The following is a 21,887-nucleotide window of genomic DNA, read 5'->3' as shown; positions in this document are numbered from 1 at the left end:
ATAGGACAAGAGGAAATGGCCCCAAGTTGCGCCAGGGGAGGTTTAGATTGGACATGAGGAAAAATTTCTTTAGTGAAAGCGTGGTTAAACATTGGACCAGGCTGCCCAGGGAAGTGGTTGAGTCACCATCCCTGGAAGTATTTAAAAGCGCCTCATCTACACATCTTAGGGACATGGTTTAGTGGGCATGGTGGTGTTGGGTCAACAGTTGGACTCAATGATCTTAGAGGTCTTTTCCAACCTTAATGATTCTATGATTCTATTAGATGTTTGCCTTTCTCTGATATGATGCCATCTCATTCCTTTTACAGTCCACCTTAATTAAATCACTTCACTATCTGACAAAATTTCTCCCAGTTACTGTTAAGCACTCCTTCCTCAAATACATTAACAAGTCACTACCTCTGACAAATTTTATCCGTAATTCCAAAATCTTACACTTTTCTAGAGGCACTGTCAATAGGACTTCACTGCTTCCCCCCACCCCATCCAAATAACTGCCGTAACCTACAACTGTTTTCTTTGTGCCATTTCTGTTACCAACTTCTTTGACAAATTAGGTACAATTTTGCTCCTTCTTAATTATCCAATAACATTCAATTTCCTAATCACAAAGTTCTAAGACCAATAAGCTATTATTTCATGTTCTGATGTACTACACATATATTAGAATATATTACACATATATTAGAATATATTATCATTCACAGTTCTCATTTTTACGTCACCTTGCCATTTTGCTACCTAATACAATACAAGCTCCTCTGACAACAAATCAGTAGTGATACAACTAGCATTTAACCTTCCTGCATATGCTCTTTTATTACTAAATTTGAAGGGAACGAGCATAACTCAGATTAGTGTGTAAAAGCCAACTTAACTTCATTATAATAATAATTAGATTTAATTTAAGACATATTTGCTCTAAGTCTTCATAATCAGACAAAATTTGGGATGTCCTATATTTTACTGTAGCTTAGGCTCGGATCTCAACCTTTACTTTAAGTATCTTGGTTTAAGTACTAAGAGGTCATAAACGAAAAGGTGAACATAAATAGTGGAGTGTGAAGTACACTCCCAAATGCAGAACAGAAAAGAAAAGGGAGGGGGAGGAGAGCAGCTTCAAAATCAACACAACTGCTGGAAACTGGATTGACATGACCTTGCAACATGTATCTCCCTAGACTCGAGCTTTGATAACCCAGTCACAGAGGACACAAATTACTTAAGGAACTTGTGCTACTGTAAATATAAACTTGTGTCTAGTTAAAAATTAATCAAAACATGCATCATCCATTGGTCTTAAAGACTGAAAACTTGATAGATATAACTGTCTGAAGGCCAATCTGTGATGCCTCAAGCATCACAAATAAACAGAAGAACTGAGCTGAAATAAGTTATGGGCAATAAAAAAAATTTTAAAAAATCAAGCTTTTTGAACACGCAACCATGTGGTGAAGTTGTGGTACAGAGGTATGAGTAAGAGTCAGAGGGATCATTTGCAGATGGGGAAGGAGAAAGAATTATTGCAAGTCCTTCCATGAAAAGAAGGAAGAATTATGACAACAGAAAACCAGTTACACTTACTACAAGGAGAGTTACTACTCAAAAAAGCAATCACCTTATCCAGACTAAAAAGAGAGTCTTATCCAGCAAAAGAAAAGCCAGTGAGAAATTAATAGACCACCGCCGGAGATACCAAAGTGACAGCCACAAACGTTCCACCAGTTTACCTGTTGCTGCCACTAGACTGTGGCAAGAAAATTTGGCTGTTTAAATGCTTGCGGATATCATGGTTGCTATGAAGGCCATTGCCAAAGGCAATGAAAGGGTCCCTTTTTCCTTTCTCTCCTGTTTCTGGCACTACTGTCCCAGAGGTAGACTTCTACGACAGGGCTTCCAGCAATCTAAAATTTTTGAGCAGTCCATAATTAAATTTTAAAACTAAACATTGTAATAGGCTCAGGAAGAAATCCACCTAAACTATGCATATTTGAAAAGGGTATATAGAAGTGAAATATGTAGAAAATTTCTTGATAAATTTTTGCTTTTTCTTTCAATCAGGAAACTGATTAACCTAAGAACTGTTTCAACACAAGAGCACTGTTTTAAGCATATTTAAATAGTAATATCCATCTCCCAACTATTCCTTTGCTTTATCTGAACCACTGCAGTTCAGATGAACACACACCACTGTCTGGCTCCCCCCAGCAACTGGCTGCACAGAATGTATCTGCACCTCAAATATTAGCCCAATCATCTTTTAACATAAATAACTTCATGGCAAGCTTCAACTCTCTTAAGCGAGAACCTTTTGGCAAAGCTTTGCCAAAAGGTTTTGCAAAAAGGAAGAGGTTTGCATGATTAAAAAAAAAAATCTATTGATATATCTAAAGAATATGCTTATGGCCTGAATGTAATCTAGTCAAAAGCTCCTACGGCTAATTGCCAAAAGCTGGGGTGGATTTCCTCCCCCCATCAGCATTTGCTACCCTTGGGCCTAGACACTTGGCTAGGCAGAGCTTCTAGCATAGTAATTTTAATGTTCTCGTCTTCTGTTCTCTAGGATATCATTCACAGAATGAAGAAAAGGATTTTCTCAAAGTTAACACAATTTGGTAACAAAATATTGCTCCTTTAACTGCCCTTTCTCCTAGTTTGTTCTACAACTATCCACGGCAGAAATCATTGACAAGTGTGTAAAGTCAAATCTCCTAAGCAAATGATTAAAGAAAATGCTGCAACAAGTTACCCAGCTAAACTTGCTTTTTATATTCACTATGATTATTCCACCTCTTTAACAACTCATTAACTAAATAAAATTTGAGTTTGGACAGTCACATATGCCCCTTTTTAAAAAAAAAAAACAACAAAACATTTTAAAAGCACCATAGAATATATAGTATGTATAAATCTAAGTAAGAAAATAAAAATCAATGTATTTTAATTTGATAGAAGCTTCAATTATGTCAGTATTTTTGACACGGGTGGAAAGTGCTGTGGAACTCCATTAAGTCTGGTTTTGGCTCTAGAACTCTGGAGTTCTCCACATCCATCTTAATTCCTCTGTAAGAAAAACATCTCATACTTAAATTTACTGCCACAGCATTAACCAAGCAGTAGCAAACACCTGTATATCCCCTGCCTTTGTTTTACTGTGTATTTAACTGATGTTGATAAAAATAATTCTCCTTGCCTTTTTCAACACATGCCCATAAATCCTGCTTCTAGAAGCACTGTCACGCTCCCCCTCCTTTCCCCCAAATATGTGCCAAATACACCACGAAAGAGAAAGCACTCCATGTCAGAGAAGTTACGATGGTTGTCATTACTCTATTGTCACTTATAGTCCTATTAGTTTCAAAATATCTTCATTTTCCTTTACCTTTAAAAGAAAAGCTGCAATACCTGCTGAGGGACTGTAAGGCACTTTTTACAACTTACTACTCTTGTACACAGTTCATGTACACATTCTTGTACACAAAAGCAACTGAAGAGCTAAATTGTTTACTACTTCACACCAAGACACATGACCAAAAAGACAAACAATGACACTCCTTGACACCTCAAAACTCAGAGATACCAAATTCCATAGCAAAACAGCATTCATATGCATTACAATCTCATTGCTTGTGATCTCAGAAGGAACTACCTCATGATCTGCATGGCTCTGGGAATCCCCTTTATTAATGCTTGCATCTCGGGCCCACCGCGGAGGTTTCCAGGTTCGTTCCTGTGATCCTCTGTTGTAGTAATAACAGCGTCCTGTCGTATCTTTATGGGTTTCCCATTCCCCATTTATTTGGACCGGAGCACTTGTAGGTAGTGGTGGAAGTGCAGACTGAGATATTTTCAGTTCTTGTAAATTAGCATAAACTGGTGAATCAGGCCTCCCTTGGCTTGGTGGAGTAGTCGGCTATTGAGAGAAGAAATGTATTGTTAAAGAGAATTTTAGAATGCTCCCTTACAAATCAGAATATACTACAGTTGTAAAACAAACCAACAAACTCCCTTTTTTGTTGTTAAGTACAAAAGCACAAAGGACAGCCACAAGATGCTGGGGTGTGAAACATTAGATTGTTAACTGTAAGGTAGATATCACAAGCTGTATTTATTTAATAGTGAAACAATTTTTCAGCATTTCTCCAGATGACAGCTGAATCATCATACACTGGAATCATCATAAAAATAATTATATGCTTGCCTTGTTGAAAACCTTCAGCTTTACCGTTCAAGTATTGCTCAGGAACTGTAAGTAATGTGATCTTGTTCAAGACAAAACATAGCATTTCTGAGATGCCACTCATTAAGCAAAGATGGTTCCTCAACCTGTCCCCCTCACTGCCAATACAGATGATGGTGAATGTAAAGCAGCACTTTTATCTTCTCAGCAAGATCTAAACGGACAGTTCAGTTGGAAAGACGAGCACAATGTTGTGACTAAGAAACTCTGGAAAACACCTGGACAGTTTACCTGTATGTCTTTCCAAACAGATGCTTATTTAAAAATATTTTAGGCAGCATCACCGAGTGTTCTGATTACCACTCTCTTCTTACAGAAATTAAGTGGATATTCTTATCCACCTAATTTTATTAATATACATGCACACAAGTAGAACAACAAATATCTACAAGAGAACGAAACACTAGTGACAATTTCTCATTAATAAACAGTTTGCTAACATGAAGGCCAGCAGAAAGCATGGTTAGAAGTCCATGGCACTCACTGAAACCATGAGTACTTTCAAATAAGCCACTAAAGTGTTTAGGAGAGAAATACACTTTCAGATGTTCAATTTTTAAAGTATAATACAAGTACATAAAACACACCATTGAAGAATATAAGAGCATGTGTTTTCACAAGAGCTGTGATTATGAGACTGTGAAAGCAGCTTATTAATCCAAATTGAATAGTTTCCTGACCATGCACTGCCATGTCTGTATTTAGGTACTCTAAAGGAACGATCTATATAATTTATACCATCCCTTCCCTCTGCTCGGTTTTAATTCAGAAGCTTTGCTGCAGGCAAGTCCTTGTGCCTCTTGTTACATCTTTCACAGGAAAAAATAACTTATTGCATTACATAAAAGATCTTTTATAATGTACTTTTAAACATTAAAATCATAAGCTGCTAATCTAGGCCACATCTAATCATAAACTATCGGGGTTTGCTCAGGCAAGACAGCATATCATACCACACAATCAGATATAAACTGATTGTACAATAGCTAGAACCAAATATGGGCAATATCCACAACCAACGGGAAACAGCTAGAGAGGAACTTAATGAGATTAAAACAGGCATGGACTTGTTTTGTGCACCTTTAAAAGAGAAAACCCAGCTCACTAGATATAGCAAGTACACTATGTTTAAGGCAAACCACAAGGGCAGGGGGGTGATTGCAGCACTGGCAGAATCAGAGAGCCAAAACCAATTAGTATCCTCCTCTACCTAATTCAAAGGAAAAGAAAAAAATCCATTACAAAACTTGATGAACAGTAAAAGACTATTTTTCTACGATCCAAGTCCCCCCCCCCTTTCTTTTTCTTTTCTTTTTTTTTGAGGAGGGTAGAATGGCTGCCTTTGGTAGAGCTGCTCTTGAGAGCACTAACAGCATAAAGAACGCTACTATGAACAAAGCATCACCCCACTGTCTTCAGGGATGAACCTCGATTCCCCAGGACGCTAGGAGAGTAACCTCGAGGTCTCCTCATTCAAAAGCACAGTTTCTGCATTCGTTTCCCAATCGGCCTGCAGAGCTGCACTTCCCATGTAAATTGTCCTGCCATGAAGCCACCAGGCTTGTCATTTGAAGCGACAACATACACCTGCACCGGGGAATGCACAAACCTTCAGGTTCTTCCTCTATTTCAAGGAAGTGGCAAAAGCAGCACCATGAAGTGTCCTGGCTGCTGCGGCGGGAGGCCGGTGGCTTGCACAACACTCGCATCCTTCTAAAATTGCTCTTCCACACAAGACAGTAAGAAGGCTTTGCTGTCTGGCCTGCATTTGCCAGTTGCTTTTTTGCTTTAATTAAGACAATTAAGTGCCATTATTAAAAGAACAGTTTTGTGTATTAATAAAAGTGTTTTCCAAACAGAAAGCCTATGACACAGAATGCTTGATATAGTTTTTAGAACATTTTCTCAAGCAACGCATAGGAATATGGTTCAGAGGTTTCACATTGTTTTCAATGGTTTCAGCATTATAACCAGAACAACCCCAGATGAAACTGCAGGACATGTGATATGCTAAGCTGATACTGGAAGCTCACAAGCCAACGTACTGCCACATAACCCAGGCAGCATACTAGTTAAGTTTAAAACAGTAACATGATATGAAAGCGTAATGAGGGGTTTTCTTCTGAATGCTTAGTACTTCCAAACTCAATATACCGATTTCTAGTTTTCAAGGGAAAGCCAGAACTTTTGTCCTGAACAACAAACAAGACAGCTAACTGTCCTGCCAACCAAGCCTCCAGCTACTTTCATTCCCTGTTGCTCTCTCTTCTGCCAGATTTTTTGGTGAGAATTGCAAGATTTTTGAAAGGCACCTGTAAGTTACTGCTTTCAGCGAAGCATAAAAAAATGCAAAGCCATCAATCTAACTACAACATACAGCTTAGCTCATAAGTACGTCTTTGAGGGATACAACTTTCTTATCAGGAACTATTTTAAATAAACCACATAGCATACAATAATACTTCCTCATACCTCGAGCCACGCAACGAGGTATGTTGTTGTCTACAATAATGCTCAGTTCAACAGCACCCAACCTTATCAAGGCTAGTTTTGTGAAGAATTTCTCATTTATTGATGGGAAAAACAGCTTTTAGAAAGCTCAAAGTTTCCTGACATTAACTTCAGTGTACTTTCTACGTCCGTGTTGGCAGAAGGGTCAATCCTCTCCCCACCCAGCTTGGGAAGGAGAGTCCTGCAGAGAGGCAGGTCCCACTAGATGTCCCTGTAGAGCTCCCGAGCCCTGCACCTCCTCGCCGCCGTTTTTCTTAAGGTGACTGTTTTAAGTTCAAGACTGAGTTCTGCAAAAACCTTTAATAGTTTCAAACCAAAAAGCACATTAATTTAACTGTATTCCCTTCCTTCACCAAACCCATTACTCATTAACAATGTATAAATCCGAACAGGAAAAGCATTACCTAGATCAAAATAGTTTCTGACCACTTCCATGGCTGTTTTTCCAAAACCAGACATACACAGTTAAGTGAAACTTAAATATATGCTAAACACTAAACAGCTCTGTATGTACATGAGGACTTCCAGCTATAACTTCACTCCCTGAGCTTCATTTTTGCACTAACAGGCTCCAAATGCTCATAAACATGGAATTAAATCCACGAAAAGAGGCTTCTTGTCTTCTCACTATCAGAATCACAAGAACACGTCCTTCAACGTGCCCATACACGCACACACAAAATGCCTTATACTCAAAACATTTCAACATTCATTTGCTATTTGAAAGGGATTTCAGACTTTTTCATGTTGCTTTCTCCTGCTAAGAACAGTGAAGGACTCTTGCTAGAAAAGTGAAAAAAATTAGAAAGCAGAAATACTTCTATGATGCTACAACTTGATGCTACAACTTGAATGAAAATTGTACAGCCCATTAAGCACTATGACAATTTATGAATATAAGGACTGAAAATAAGGACCTCTCCCTGAGCTCAGTAATGCTCTGTATTTTAATACTTTAGAAATCTGCCATATTTAAGTTCAGTCTCACAGAAAAGTCTGCTAGCACTAAATCCTTGCAAATTGATAAGGAAGAGAGTTTCACGCAGGCAGGACAAAGTTTCCATGATCAACACACAACATTCTTCAAATAGGGACTGTACACACAGCTTTTTCAGAACATAGTTTTTTATACTGACACAGTAGGAAGCAGATACGTGCCTTTAAATAAAACAACCTGTTAATCATTGATGAATGAACAGTCAACATTTTCAACAAAGGCCGCAGATAGGCTATCGGGCCTCCGAACACTTGAACTCAGTGCAATGAAAAACAAACTTACTATACATATATATTCACAAGGTACTTTTCATTACCAAAATGCATATCACCTTCTCAGAGGATACCTTAAATTTTAATGTTACCTTATACAAATGGCTTTTTTCAGATGGCAGTATTTGTTTAAGCATTCAAAATTAAAGCAAACTTAAAAGAAAAAGGTTCCGTGCACTCCCAACAGGGTAAGACTTCAGTTCTGGGAGAAACAAGGACTACAGATCTCTTCCCTATCCACCACCTAAAAATGCTTTTGGTGTACTTTGATGCAATGAGAACATACCGCATTGAGGATGCCAGCAATTAAAAGACAGAAAACAAAGTTTCCTTCAAACTGGCAACTACCTTTTTCCTTTTACAGCACTTAAATCCAAGACAAAAACTTCTAGAACATAACAACTGCTTAAAGAACGACTGCAATGCCAGCCTGCAAAACACGACCTACCACACATGACTTTCCCACCTTTACAAATAAATTGCTTTGTCGTGCCTCTGTTTGCAGCTTTTCTTAGTATTATGAACTTGAAATTAAAAGCTTCCATTGCAGTAGCAGCATTTGGATTGCTAAGACTAGCTGCTAAAAATGAAAAAATTAATAAAAAAAAAGGCACATCTCATCTTAATACCGTTTATGAAGTTACAAGCAACAGGTTGTCCATGGAAAATGAGGGAATACCAGCTCCTTGCAGCAGCAAGCCGAAGAAAGGACAGGCACATCCCACAGCATCCCGAGACAGGGAACGAGGCATCCCAGCTCCCTCAACAACCGAGCTTCTTGCCAAGGAATTGCCACTGTCCTTTTAGGAAGGCCTGGGACTTCAATACCAGCTTTATTCAACAGGAATTATATAAAAGAAATCTCAAAAACTCTACAGTTTCATTTTCACGAAGTGACAGCTTTAACTGGAATAATTAGCTCATCTCCTCCTTCCTCTTTCTGCTCTTGGCTTATGTTTTTACACACATATTCTGGACCCTACTTTCTTTCTAACGTATTCAGGCACATTTAAAACTTACTGTAATACCCAAAAATCCACGAGGGAGATTTTTCAGCAAGTCCTCTACTACCTCAGAGGTGAAGATAGCAAACTAATTTAGCAAGCAAAATTGGAATGAGAACCCAAATAATTTTTTATGCACTAACCTTCTCCAACCTTAACTGGCTAATTCACTCTGTAAGTCTAAGGAACGCATAAAAAGATGACAGTAAATATTATAAGCCTGTTAATAGTTGACTATAAATTTCGGACAAGCTAGAGTAGTATATTATTTAACTGCATTGCAGTCCTCATGTTCAGCTGATTTGCCATTATAAAGTGGTAAGAAAAAATAAATGACATTGCAAAGCAATGCAGAATTAAAATCATCCCGTACAAATCATTCAAATATGGCCTAGTAAAGGCCATTCAACAGTTAAATGTTTAAAATGTCCCACTTAAAAATTGACTACATACGCCTAAAGTAATTTTTTAAAATGGCTAGCCGATAACTTTCCATCAGATTGAAAACAGTAAAATTAAGCATCTGATTTACTTTTGTTAATTCTATCTTTGGGTCAATTTTGCATTTTACTTACACTGAATTACAGGCTGAACTATTACTTTCTTCCATTTCTGGAGATATTTACATACAATTCATTTTAATATAAATACATCTATTAATATTTTATGAGCCTTAGCACATAGGACACTGTGTTCTGCCAGAATGCACTTGTGGTATTTCAGCCATTTAAGTTCCCTTCTGCTTTAGCTCTCCTATAACACCAAAAAAAAAAAATCCCAAAGTTGCCGAAAATATAAATCTTTATCTGGTGATGTTGTAATGCCTTATCAATTAAAAAAAAAAAATATCTAGATGCGTAGCAAAAAGCCTCTAAAACTAAACACACTCCCTTTTCTCGGTAGCCCAGAAGTAGTGACTTAAATTATTTTCATACTCATCGAGACAATGATTCATTAAATGGTACTGCAAAAGTCCCACAGCACAGAAAGCCAAGAGGCGGCTTCTTCTGTCACATCCACAAGCACTTAGGAACAGCAGTGGAAAGCGGCTGCAGCAGGAGGACTCTCTGGTACGTCCTGGCCTGCTACAGAGGGGAGCAGTTGGCTGTGTCTCTGCGTACCAGAGACAACACTCCCAGATCATCCATCGTAAGTGACCAATCAAAGAAAATTGACGGAAAACCTTTTTTTCCTGTACACTCTACAGATATCCCATTCACATTTTTGTAGTGCTCATGACCATCTCTGTGAGCAAAACTATTACATATGAACTTAGGAAGTTTATAGCAATAAAAGAAAGTACATAATTGATCGAAGGATTGCAACAGTGATGTCAAATATTTTAAAAAACGGAAATAAGATCTTACAATGGGATCCTTTGTAAAACGTGCACAAAGATGACAGTGTTTACCGTACTTGTACTTTGCCATTTGCACAATCTAGCTTCTCCCTTCCATAAAAAAGCTTTTGTCCAAGGATATAGACAAAGCAGCTTTTCCTATAGTAGAAAATTTAAATACCGTATGAAACACTTTACTTCATACATGCTTACACAGCAAGCTTACCCCAGTTAGGAAAGAGTGGCCAAATTTAACAATGTTGAAAAGTCAGCCAGTAAATTTCCTTCACTCTTTTTTTACCCTGTTCACTTCACCATGTAAAACACTGCTACTTTCAACAGACATAATGTAGTATCCAAAACCTATTTCAGAAATTTAGCCAGCATCTTGAACAACCTGGACATGCCATGCAGTAATAGATTTACACATTTATTTTTCCTCCACCTTCATGGAAGTGGTATCAATTTGTTCTATAACAAGGATGTTTCAACAACACTAGTAGAAACACCATGTTTATTCTGCGTTTTAGTTTAACTGCTGTCAATTCTTGACCTCTGGGGAACCTGCAGTACATGTTTGAATGCAGATTTGTGAAGAATAAAGATGTGGGGAAAAATTTGTGATGTCTCTCGAGGATTATTTTCTATAAAAGCTAAGATAGTACACTAAGAAAACACCAGAAAAACCTAACTTGCTTTCTCCAGTGGAAAACTGTCCTGTAATATGCCAACAGTTACAGCTTTTCAGAAGGGCAGTATCAAAAGAGCACAAGAAGTTCTTCAGTTATTTTAGAAGTGTTACAGCAGAATAACCGATAGAACAAAATAATCTCTTAAAGTTTCAGGAGTACTGGAGAGCCGTCTTTTAATAAGCCATTTACTGTTTTAACTGATTTAACTGTACAGCCATACATCTCATTTACCTCAGAGAGGTCAAAGTATTTTTTAAGACAGATTATTAACATCTTCATGGAACATTTCTATGTTGTCACCATTACAGTACCATAGCACGCCTAAAAAGTTAGCTCCTATGAAATATAATTGAGGGGGTAGAATGGTGTTATTTGAACTCATAATAATTTTCTTGACTCTTAAAGGTCAAGAAAAAGTTTCTATCAGTTTAAGTCACTTCAAACTGAATAGCAATTTTTTCTACACTTTACATTTTCAAAAGTACAGATCCCATAGCATTTAAGTGTACTTCTGAGGGTCCAGTGCTTACACAAAGCGGTGTAAAGCCAGGCACCCATGGAAAGTGCAGATGGGAAAGTAAACATCACCTCTGGTAAGACTCCCAAGTTACTCAAAAGTTACTGAAGTTGTACTACTGGGCAAGCTCAAAAGCCTAAAAGATAGCTTGAGTACCATTTGATCACACAGAATGAAATCTAACTACTACCTTGCAAGTTACCAAAAACCCATGACTCAGTAGAACAAAAATTGTAGTATTTTACTATTTGAAAGAGAAGGAAAAAGCCAGAGCCATTGAAAATTAAAAAGCTATATATGTATATATTAATGGCTCAATTTCCAAATATTAATTTAAAAAAAAAATAAAGAAAATAACAATTTGCAAGAGATGGTTCTAAAACACAGCAGTCATCAAATCTGTGTTCTGTCAGAAAGGGTATTTAGTTCCAAACACTTGACAAGAAAATGCAGAACTCCCACACAATTTACAGCTGTTATCCTTTTACTCTGCTGTAAAAGCAGATTTCACTTGTGTGAAACTCTGCTTCACTAAATGTTGCTTGTGGCAGCAAATTCTGCAAGCATTTGTTATGCCAGTATTTCTTTGTTAGGTGTTAGAATAATTTCAAAATATCTTTTTGAGCTTATGAACTGCAACACTTAAAAGTTTTTAATAACATATGCAGCTGCAGAACATCACCAGTATTTGAACAGTATAAGCAATGCTAATGTATCAGCACACTTACTGGTATACTGGAAATATGTTATGGGAATAAATTAAGGCAGCAAACCCCAGTGAATAACACAGCTAACTGGCCCAGGAAGCAACCACGGCATAGTATGAAATCAGACACTAGAATAATTTCTGTTGGCTTGCCTTACTAATATATTAACAAGAATATATTCTGTCATGCAACCGGTAGGCTCTATCCTTTCCTGAACACCCAGGCAGCTGTACTTCACACAGTTTAATAGGCAGCTGCTACCTTCCACATCTGCTTCTCAGAGCTTTCCCTGAGTTTATTACTTGCCACTACTCTTCCCAAGGTACTGCGCTACTCGTGCTCAAATCTCCAGTGGGCAGTTTCCTTGATTATAATGTCCCACTTGGGAATAAACAGGCAATCCCTTCAGAAAACAACCGGTGTAGCTATTTACATTAACTTCCATAAACATTATATTAAAAACCTGAGAAACAAGTTTCAATACTGCCCAATTTATAAACTGAGAGCAATATCTGAAAAGTATGTTCTAGGGATCCTGACTGGCTATACAATTTCAAAATAGATGATTTGAAGATCCACATTTTACGTACTGTCATGCTAGGTCTATAACTCTACAAACCAAAAATCAAATTATACACCCAAAGTCTAGAAAAATTATGACAAAACCTGTTCATCAAGTAATTTATTCATACTCTAACATAAAACAGACCTAGGTTAGGGAAATATGAATCCCAGGATGTAATTGTTCTTAAGTCTGTACAGGCAAAGTCCTGATGTTTCCATATTTCTAATTTCAGGAAAATTTTTCAACAGCTATCCTTTAACACATCAGAATATCTACTATTTAAAAAAAAAAAATCTCTTTTTTTCCTCTTTTTCCTCTTGGAAAAACTGGTTTGCTCATCTTAGCAGAAAGGGAAGCCAAGAGAAAAGTAATTCGCCGTTTTAAATGAGTTAGTTACCCTAACTCCCCATGCACACAAGCAAAGAATTTCCTTTGTGTAGAAAGGCAGAAGCCACACTGACACTTCTGCTTATACCAGAAGTTCAGCAAATGCTTTTGCTAATTCAGTTCGTGTCACCAAATTAATAAAGCACACAGTTCAAAGGACTCAGCCAACAACTCAATGTTTAGAAAACAAGAAAAAACCACAAATTTATTTCAGAAAATAAAAGACTACTGATACAATTTTAAGATACAGCTAAGCTGGTCTACTGGCCACCTGATACCAAGAGGAGCAACCCCATCTCCCTTCCCCTCCGCCCCCCCGTGATGCTGATGTGACCCTGCAGCAAGCTGATGGAAGAAACTAGAATGGCAGTAAATTAACACCATTGAGACTTCAAAAACAAAAACAAACAAAAGTCCCCATATTTAGACTCTTTAGATGTTTCCAGGTCACTGCAAGGTCGGTCAGAGATGCCTTTGAAGTGTCTGACTGACTTAGGAGACAGGAGAGCAGGACCTTTTCTTTCAGAACCTGTTAGCTCTGAAGGAAGTTTAGCTGCATCATTAAACCCCAAAGGTGGCTGGGAGCAGGAATTACCTTCAAACATCTAAAATGGAATCAGTTATAGAGACAATAATAAGTAAAGACTTGTCTATTTCTGGCAGGGAGAGGGGAAAAAAAATGGTTAAATTAAAAAAAAAAAAACTTACTTATGTATGGAGAGAAGCAAGGTACAAGGAATGAAACCTTGCAACAGCCTGATCAGGAAAATAGGGAACTTTCCTTGAAGGTTTAAGTGCAGGTTAATCAACAACTTTCTATAGCACTTTTGGTATTCTTGCTTCTGTCCCTATGCAGTGAGAAAGAACCACGTTGGGGTTGTTTTTATTACCCTCACAAGGTTTTGTATAGCTTCGCACATTTGTAACCCTCATCCTGAAAGGCAGCACATTCACATCTGAAGGTAGAAACGAATGGAGCAAGCTATTAAAAATGTACAGTAAGAAGCTATTTTATTGTACAAGCATAAACAACTGAAGTGTTGGGCTTAAGTCCGTGTTTTTTTCAGAAGAAAAATCAACAGCCTGAAAGAACAAGCAATGCAGTACCATAGTGATCGGAGCATTAAAGAACATACCTGAAGTAGAAGAGGCCTCATGCCATCAAAGGAAGAAAGAAGTACCCCAAGTAGCTCAGACAGAGAATAACAAAGATTTTTAAGCTGAGTAAGGACTGCTCTTCCTGTCACCTCAGAGTACAGAACGTAGTAGTAGCACAAATGATAAGAGTGAAGAGAGAAATACAATTTTGTTCACTAGCTTAAGTCCTCCACTTGGCGTGAAAAAACTGATCTCTGAAGAAAGTGGGTTTGTTAGTATGTTGAGAAAAAAATATTTTAACATAAAATACAAGACATGCAATACTTCATATATGCAATAGAAAATAAAACATTTTCCGCACAGCCACCCAAGCCCTTCCAACCACAGGAAAAAACTTGATGATAAGCTTTACTCGTTATGACTCTCAGGCAACAGGTAAACCAAGGTAACTGCAAAATAAGCACATCTAGGGAACTCCTCTGTTGCACAGACTCGGGTGTGAGTTGCCCGCTTACCAGTGAGGCATTCACCAGTTCTGGCAATGCTGAAGGTCTTCCACCAGTCTACGCGGACAAGCACAGAAAAAATGCCTATCACTCTGCATCTAATATATTACCTTACAGAATTAAAAAGAAAAAGGATACTTTCGCCACAGTTGTCATCAAATGAGATGGAATGGAAAGTGTAGTGAGGCAAAGGACTAACATATAGTCTTAGCTATGCTCAACTGCTATGTCTGTCAATTTTTGTTTTATTTTTCTTTAAGAAAAATAGGAGCAGTACATTGTTCAGAGTGCTTATAGTCACTTTTTGCAAAATTAAAAAAACATATTACTAATATTAATTTTTAGTAGAAAAACCTGGTCAGGTATGGTGGGAATATCTTAATTAAAGCAAGAAAAGCTGCTCTCTCTTCCTTTCTTCTGCAAGCCTCCAGGGTATATCACTTAAAATAATAAGTTACAACCCAGAAGAGTTATAAAACATTTAGAAACATACCAGTAAGGAAAGGGATTCAACCAGTAGCAAAACTGACATGGATAAACCAAGAAGTTTCCACTGGATCTAGTCATGCTTCTGATTTCAGACATTCCCAAAGATCCAAGAGATGAGTTTTAGAGAATCAAGCTTCTCAGATTTCAGAAAAATAAGGACATGCCCCCATTCACTCAGTCACGTCAACCCCGTAGTGGCTCCTGTCCTGTTCACTGAGGTGGCTAACCCAAAAAATAAGATGCAAAACAAACCAGACAGGAAAATATACACAACGCTATACTTTGTGGGATTAATACATAGATTTTTCAGAGCAGGTAAGTTCAACAATGGACAAACCCACTTCTCTGTTCGGTGACAGTCACAAAGGCAGTGAAATCATTTCTATACTAAAAAGCTTTCCAGCACAGAATTTAAGTCACCCAAAGCAATACCCTGAAATGTGCCAGACAACTGGACATGCTTGTGTTTGTGTTTCAATTATTCTTCCTTGATTATCACTTCACAGCCCTCAGAAATGAAGCTGGTAAGTCAATTCCCAGGTACAATTGGGGAAAAAAAAAAACCAAACCAACACCAAAAATGTTACAAGTTAGATGGCAAACCCCACATGTTTAACGAAGAGCAGTTTTACTGAGACCTGTGGCCATTTCCCCCTGGCTCGCTTTCACAGCTGCAGCACTGACAGGAAACTTCAAGTCACTTGTCTTCCCTGAGAAGTTGCAAATAAGCAAATGATGAAACCAGCTGCATTTTGTAATACAAAATAGAGGTCTTGCAAACTAAGTGAACTGGGCTTTGGGGCTTTTGCTTGGCTTTTTTAAGCTATGAGTAACTGTGGTGCAATCTGAACTTTAATACTTATCTGTTCAGAAGCAGTTAGTTGTAATTTTTGCAGTTCAAATGTAATTTCAATGGGCCATTACGATAAAAAAAAATTCTGTGGATTGTATTTTACAGTAATTGAGAAAGAACCACAAAATGGCTTCAGTGCATACAGCCTATAGTATGTCTATCATATCTTAAATAAGAGAATTGGTGAAGGGACTAAAGCAGTGTCACATGGTCTAGAAACTTACTTTTTTTTTTTTTTTTTTAAAAAGTGTATGCCAGAATATTCAAAGAATAATAACAAATGGGTTCCTCAACAACGGACTAAGCCTACCCCTGGAAGCTCGGCACAGCCATCCACCCTCAAAAGCAAAACCTAAATCTGAATATCTCCCCTCCTCCAACAATCCTCCTTAAACATAAGTTACAGGTTTCACACAGAAAATTATTGTGTGATGTTCACTGGTATGCATTGCAAAAGAGGCATCAGAACAGGTTCTAATGGTCCTTTATGTCCTACATGAACTATTGAGCAATTCAAGTTTAAAAAAAATTTAAAATAAATCAAACCTTAACATTCAACTAAAAATTATGACAAAGGAAAAAACAAACAAAACACTGAAAGTATCTCCACTGCCAGGCTAGTATGACTACTGTTGAATAGGCAGCCATATGGATTAGTGGTCAAGCACCATGAGAATCAAGAGGTTACAGGCCCACTTCATAGAAAGCTACACGATTTTAAATAAGAAATTAGATGCTTCGACAATTAGCATCTCATCAAGCTTTCAGTAATGAAAGTAAAATATATATTTTATTTTCTGACTCCTCAGATCTACTTAATAGGAAGCAGCTCCACTTCAGTACGCCCAACTGTACACTGATACGAAAACTGAAACAAAGGAAGGTTAAACAGCACAGCATGCCAGCCAAGTTCCCCAAAACATAGTTCAGGATATATATATATTCTTTTTAAGCATCCATTTTAGGGAAGTATATTGAGGTGAAAACATTTATAGATTGGACTGATAATTATAGATTGGACTGATAATTAACATGGTCAACAGAAGTATTTCCTCTGTTTCACTGTAACTTCTTCTACAACTTTCAGTATAAATCAGACTATGAAGTAACTACAATTATCCCTGACTGTGATATCTGAGTTCTTTGATAACTCAAAAAAGAAAAGGAAAAAAATTAGCCCGCTACCTAACATTTGACATCCTAAGGTTAAATTTCTCACGTAAAGGCTTGAAACTATCTGTTCCACATAAAATGCTGTGCTTGCTGTGGAAGCCAACTGTGTAAGTAACAGGACACACACACACACAAAAAAATCTTATTCCAGCTTTCTGTGTGATTTCATTCCTTCAGACAAGTATCAACAACTAATCCTAATTAAATGTTTAGCAGAAATCCCCCTGCTTGTTTGCAGATCCTTCTCAAACAAAGTTTTCACAGGATGAAAGACCTCTTATGGAGAGCTGAAACAAAGAGGCACAGCCTGCCAGAAATAAGAGGGTGGTGGAAACAAGTATTGTGATATTTCAAGTACAGGCTCCATCTCCAAAGGCCTGCTGTCGCAGTTAGATCAATCCAGACAGGGTCTGCTAAAGATGCACTGATCATAAAGACGGTGTCTGGTCTTCCCACATACGGTACTACATTCAAACTAGAGCCATTCTGACTATGAGCAGCAATGCTGGATTAAGACTGTAAAAATGTCTCTCGAAGTCTGGCTCCAGGAGTGAGATAAGACTCTCAGATGTAGGAGAAAAATGAGTGAACGCAGCTGGTAAGTGAACCAGACCCTGCAATAAAAATAGGAAGCTACAATCTTCCCCACATCCCTGCCCACCACGCAGACCGCCCATGCAGTCTGTCCGGTACCAAGGTGGGAAGCGGGGAAACACAGTGACCCTTCCCACTTCTCCCATGATTATAGGACAAATTCACAAATTGTTAAAAAGTAGTAAAATAAACTGACATAATTGAATTGGCTTTCTGCCATGCAACACCATTTTTCACTGCTGACAACTAAAAATGAAAATCATCCCAATCCTTAGATATCACAGATCCATTCCTATTTATGAGTAAAATGAAGAAGTTATTAAACTGCCATAAAAAAAATGAATACTGCCTCTAAAGCAAAAGGCAGAGAGGAAAAAGAAAAAGTCAGATTCAGATATTTGGCACTAGCCCTCTCTGAAACTTACTGCTGATGGTCTGAGTGAAAGAGGCCACGCTAACCCCCTGTGCGTTGTGTACCCCAGATTACAAAGCACATCCTAAAATACTGGGGGTGGGGGGTAATTAAAAAACCCCCCAACAACAAAAAACAAAAGAACTCACAAAAGTTTCCGGTACCAAGGTGGGAAGCGGGGAAACACAGTGACCCTTCCCACTTCTCCCATGATTATAGGACAAATTCACAAATTGTTAAAAAGTAGTAAAATAAACTGACATAATTGAATTGGCTTTCTGCCATGCAACACCATTTTTCACTGCTGACAACTAAAAATGAAAATCATCCCAATCCTTAGATATCACAGATCCATTCCTATTTATAAGTAAAATGAAGAAGTTATTAAACTGCCATAAAAAAAATGAATACTGCCTCTAAAGCAAAGGCAGAGAGGAAAAAGAAAAAGTCAGATTCAGATATTTGGCACTAGCCCTCTCTGAAACTTACTGCTGATGGTCTGAGTGAAAGAGGCCACGCTAACCCCCTGTGCGTTGTGTACCCCAGATTACAAAGCACATCCTAAAATACTGGGGGTGGGGGGTAATTAAAAAAACCCCCAACAACAAAAAACAAAAGAACTCACAAAAGTTGGTTTGTTTTTTTTTTACTTTAGTAAGATTTACAAAGTTTTCTGACAAATATAAAGCTGACAAAATTAAGAGAGTACATTAAAATGGACTAATTATACAGATATTTTTGTTGCCAGGAATCTATTTTATACAATACATTAGAACCTAAAATTATGTCAAAAGCTTCCATGTAAGAAAACTTTCATTAGGAAAAGACACAAATAAGCTACCAGCACTTAGTACACAGGAATGCATTTATAGTACTCCTGTTATACAGTATGAGGGAGTTTAGAAAATGCTGTCAAACTTCATTAACAGGAATGTTATGCTACTTAAAATTACTAAAACATTCCAGGCTTCTTTTGACTATCCTATGCAATAAAGCAAACCTATTAGCAGTACATTATAGCTGAGATGGCAAGAATTTGCTAATAGTTTCATGCTGATTAAGCAACATGCAGTAAGCAGTGCCCTGCCGCTCACTACGGCAAACATGGCCCTCCCCCATGCTGCTGAATTATAGTTCCATGCTCAGCATTCAGTGGATCAGCTGGAGCCACCAGCCTTTAGAGAACATTCTCATTGAAACTACAAGTATAATAAAGTATTGCAGCACTATCTGCGAAGCTATTAAAAAAAAAATGCTTTTAAGGACATGTATGCATTAAAAAATCTCTACACTAATGTATATAGCAAAGCTCAGCACATAAAGCTGTTCTTGAAAGCTGACAGAAAGCAGCTGTTCAGCTGCAGAAGACACAGGTTGAATGGAAGCTGAACCTTCTGGGAGTCTCCAAGAAAAATATATACTAGGGTAAAGGGCATGTTATTTTTCTACTATAGCCATCAGTAAGTGATGCACCTTTAAATGTCTGTTGCATTTGTTTGATGACTTAGCTAAAGCAGCATATCACAAACAAGTGACATTTAAAGCCTTACTATTTCTAGAAAAACAATAATTTACCATGAATAAAGCAGACAGAAAAACAAGGTCTTCAATGTATTTAAAATTACTGTATACAAGTTTTCACAAGAATACTTTGCCATTGATTTCTATGCCGTTTTCTAAGCTTCTCTAAAAAGGTGACTTACGGGCAACTGCAGGCATTGTAGAAGCTCCAAGTTCCAGGTCCCATGAGGGTCTGTAAAGTAACAGTGCTGCAAGCTGATCAGCCAGCTGCCCAGAAAGCTTTCTCCAATGCTGCTGTCAATAAATAGAGCTTATTCAGCTTGATGACTTAAAATTTTGCTGTTCAGCCACATCTAATACAACAGCTATATTAAAAATATAAAGCTTATTGGAAAACTTTAAATACCTGAATAGGCTGTAGGCTAACATTACTCCAAATGCTTTTGTCTTTACAAGAGTAGCAATTGAGTATATAGGGTGATTAGCTCTATCTTCTAAATAACACTTAGTGGAAGTATTAATAGCTGTGCTTTTTAGATAGATTACCATTGAAATGGGGGATTAGAGGATGGGCAAACAATCTGGCATGGTGACAGTACAGCAATCATAACAAAACCTGCAACGAAGCCTCAAGGTACGATGAGCCTTGCAGCCATCATTCCTCTCAGAGAAACACAGGACAAGAGTTACAGGAAGATGTTAAACTGCTAAACTCTGATAAAAACACATGTGCATAACTTTACATTTTAGCATATAGAATCATCTATATTGAGCAGAACTGAAGTTCTATGCCATCTTTCGCCAAGGCAGTACAGAGCTTTTGGCCATACTGGCATACCATAACAAAATGGATCTAGTAGCAGCAAGAAGTTAAAAATATCAATTAAAAAAAAAAGTCACTCTTGTCATAAAGCATGCCTTTATTGAGATGCTTAGCATAATAAATTAACATGAAAAGATCCCCCCAGCTTGAAAAGGATTTGGAACAAGAAGCTGTTTGATATGGTTTTGATAGCTTGTTTCTGTAGGCTTCTTTCTCCACATAAAACCTTCCCTCAAGCATCATTGAAGCTTACAGATGACACAAAAGCCATTTTCACACACTATTCATCATTTCTCACATACATAAACATAATTTCAACTAACAAGTAATCTCTTAAATGGTTAAATTAAATTAGATGTTAAGCTCCCACTTACTCATTTAGCTCATTATAAAAATAGATTATCTAAAATTTCATTATTTAACATCAAAACTCATTTTCACCTGGCAGGTTTCAACCAACAGTGAACAGATTAGACTTTTGTGCCTCTAAAAACCATCAGTCCCTGTACTAGATCATCCTTTACTAAATCTGCATTCAGATCCAGTATTCTCTCACGTTTACTGTGTAACACTGAATATAATTAGTGGGTTCCATGACAGACAGCAAGATTTTGTACAAGGTGCAAGACAAAGTCACTGTACAACAACTCAAAGCAGAGATTGCAATTTAATTTTCAAAGGAGCCTTCGGTATTTTAGGATACTGCATTTCTTTGACATCCTTACCGTCTCCCAGTACCTTGGAATGGGACATTCACCAGCCTGCCTGAAGCAAACAAGCCTTAAGGCAAAAAGCAAAAGAGGGAAAAAATGTTTGGCATGAAAATTAATATATTTCTTGTTTTTCCAATACTTTAAATGTGTATTGTTCTTAAAACCCCTCTGACCAGGAAAAATACTTCTACTTTTGGCACTTAGGGAAATGAAGTTCACAGCTCCACTGGAAGCATTTTAAAATTAAATTCCCATCGCAAGTTGGGCTCTTCAACCAGGGGATCAGGCCCAGCCAGCACGGATTCATGAGAGGCAGGGCCTGCTTGACCAACCTGATCTCCTTCTATGACCAGGTGACCCGCCTAGTGGGTGAGGGAAAGGCTGTGGATGTGGTCTACCTGGACCTCAGTAAGGCCTTTGACACCGTCTCCCACAGCAGTCTCCTAGAGAAGCTGGCGGCTCACGGCTTAG

General features: G+C 37.7%; 1 protein-coding gene across 3 annotated transcripts in view; it reads right to left on the bottom strand.

Annotated features, from left to right (window-relative positions):
- Positions 1-21,887, bottom strand: part of ARHGAP12 (Rho GTPase activating protein 12) — a 76,466-nt gene that overhangs the window by 42,002 nt on the left and 12,577 nt on the right. For all 3 annotated transcript variants that reach the window (XM_009275155.2, XM_009275156.2, XM_009275158.2), the window contains exon 2: positions 3,653-3,916. In XM_009275155.2, the coding sequence (XP_009273430.1) occupies positions 3,653-3,916 (264 nt within the window). The remainder of the gene's footprint in view (positions 1-3,652; positions 3,917-21,887) is intronic.

The sequence above is a fragment of the Aptenodytes forsteri genome, unplaced genomic scaffold (assembly GCF_000699145.1).
Source record: "Aptenodytes forsteri isolate BGI_AS27 unplaced genomic scaffold, ASM69914v1 Scaffold336, whole genome shotgun sequence".
NCBI classification, from domain to species: domain Eukaryota; kingdom Metazoa; phylum Chordata; class Aves; order Sphenisciformes; family Spheniscidae; genus Aptenodytes; species Aptenodytes forsteri.
Note: the sequence above shows the minus strand (reverse complement) of the source record. Positions and strands in the feature narration are given on the sequence as shown.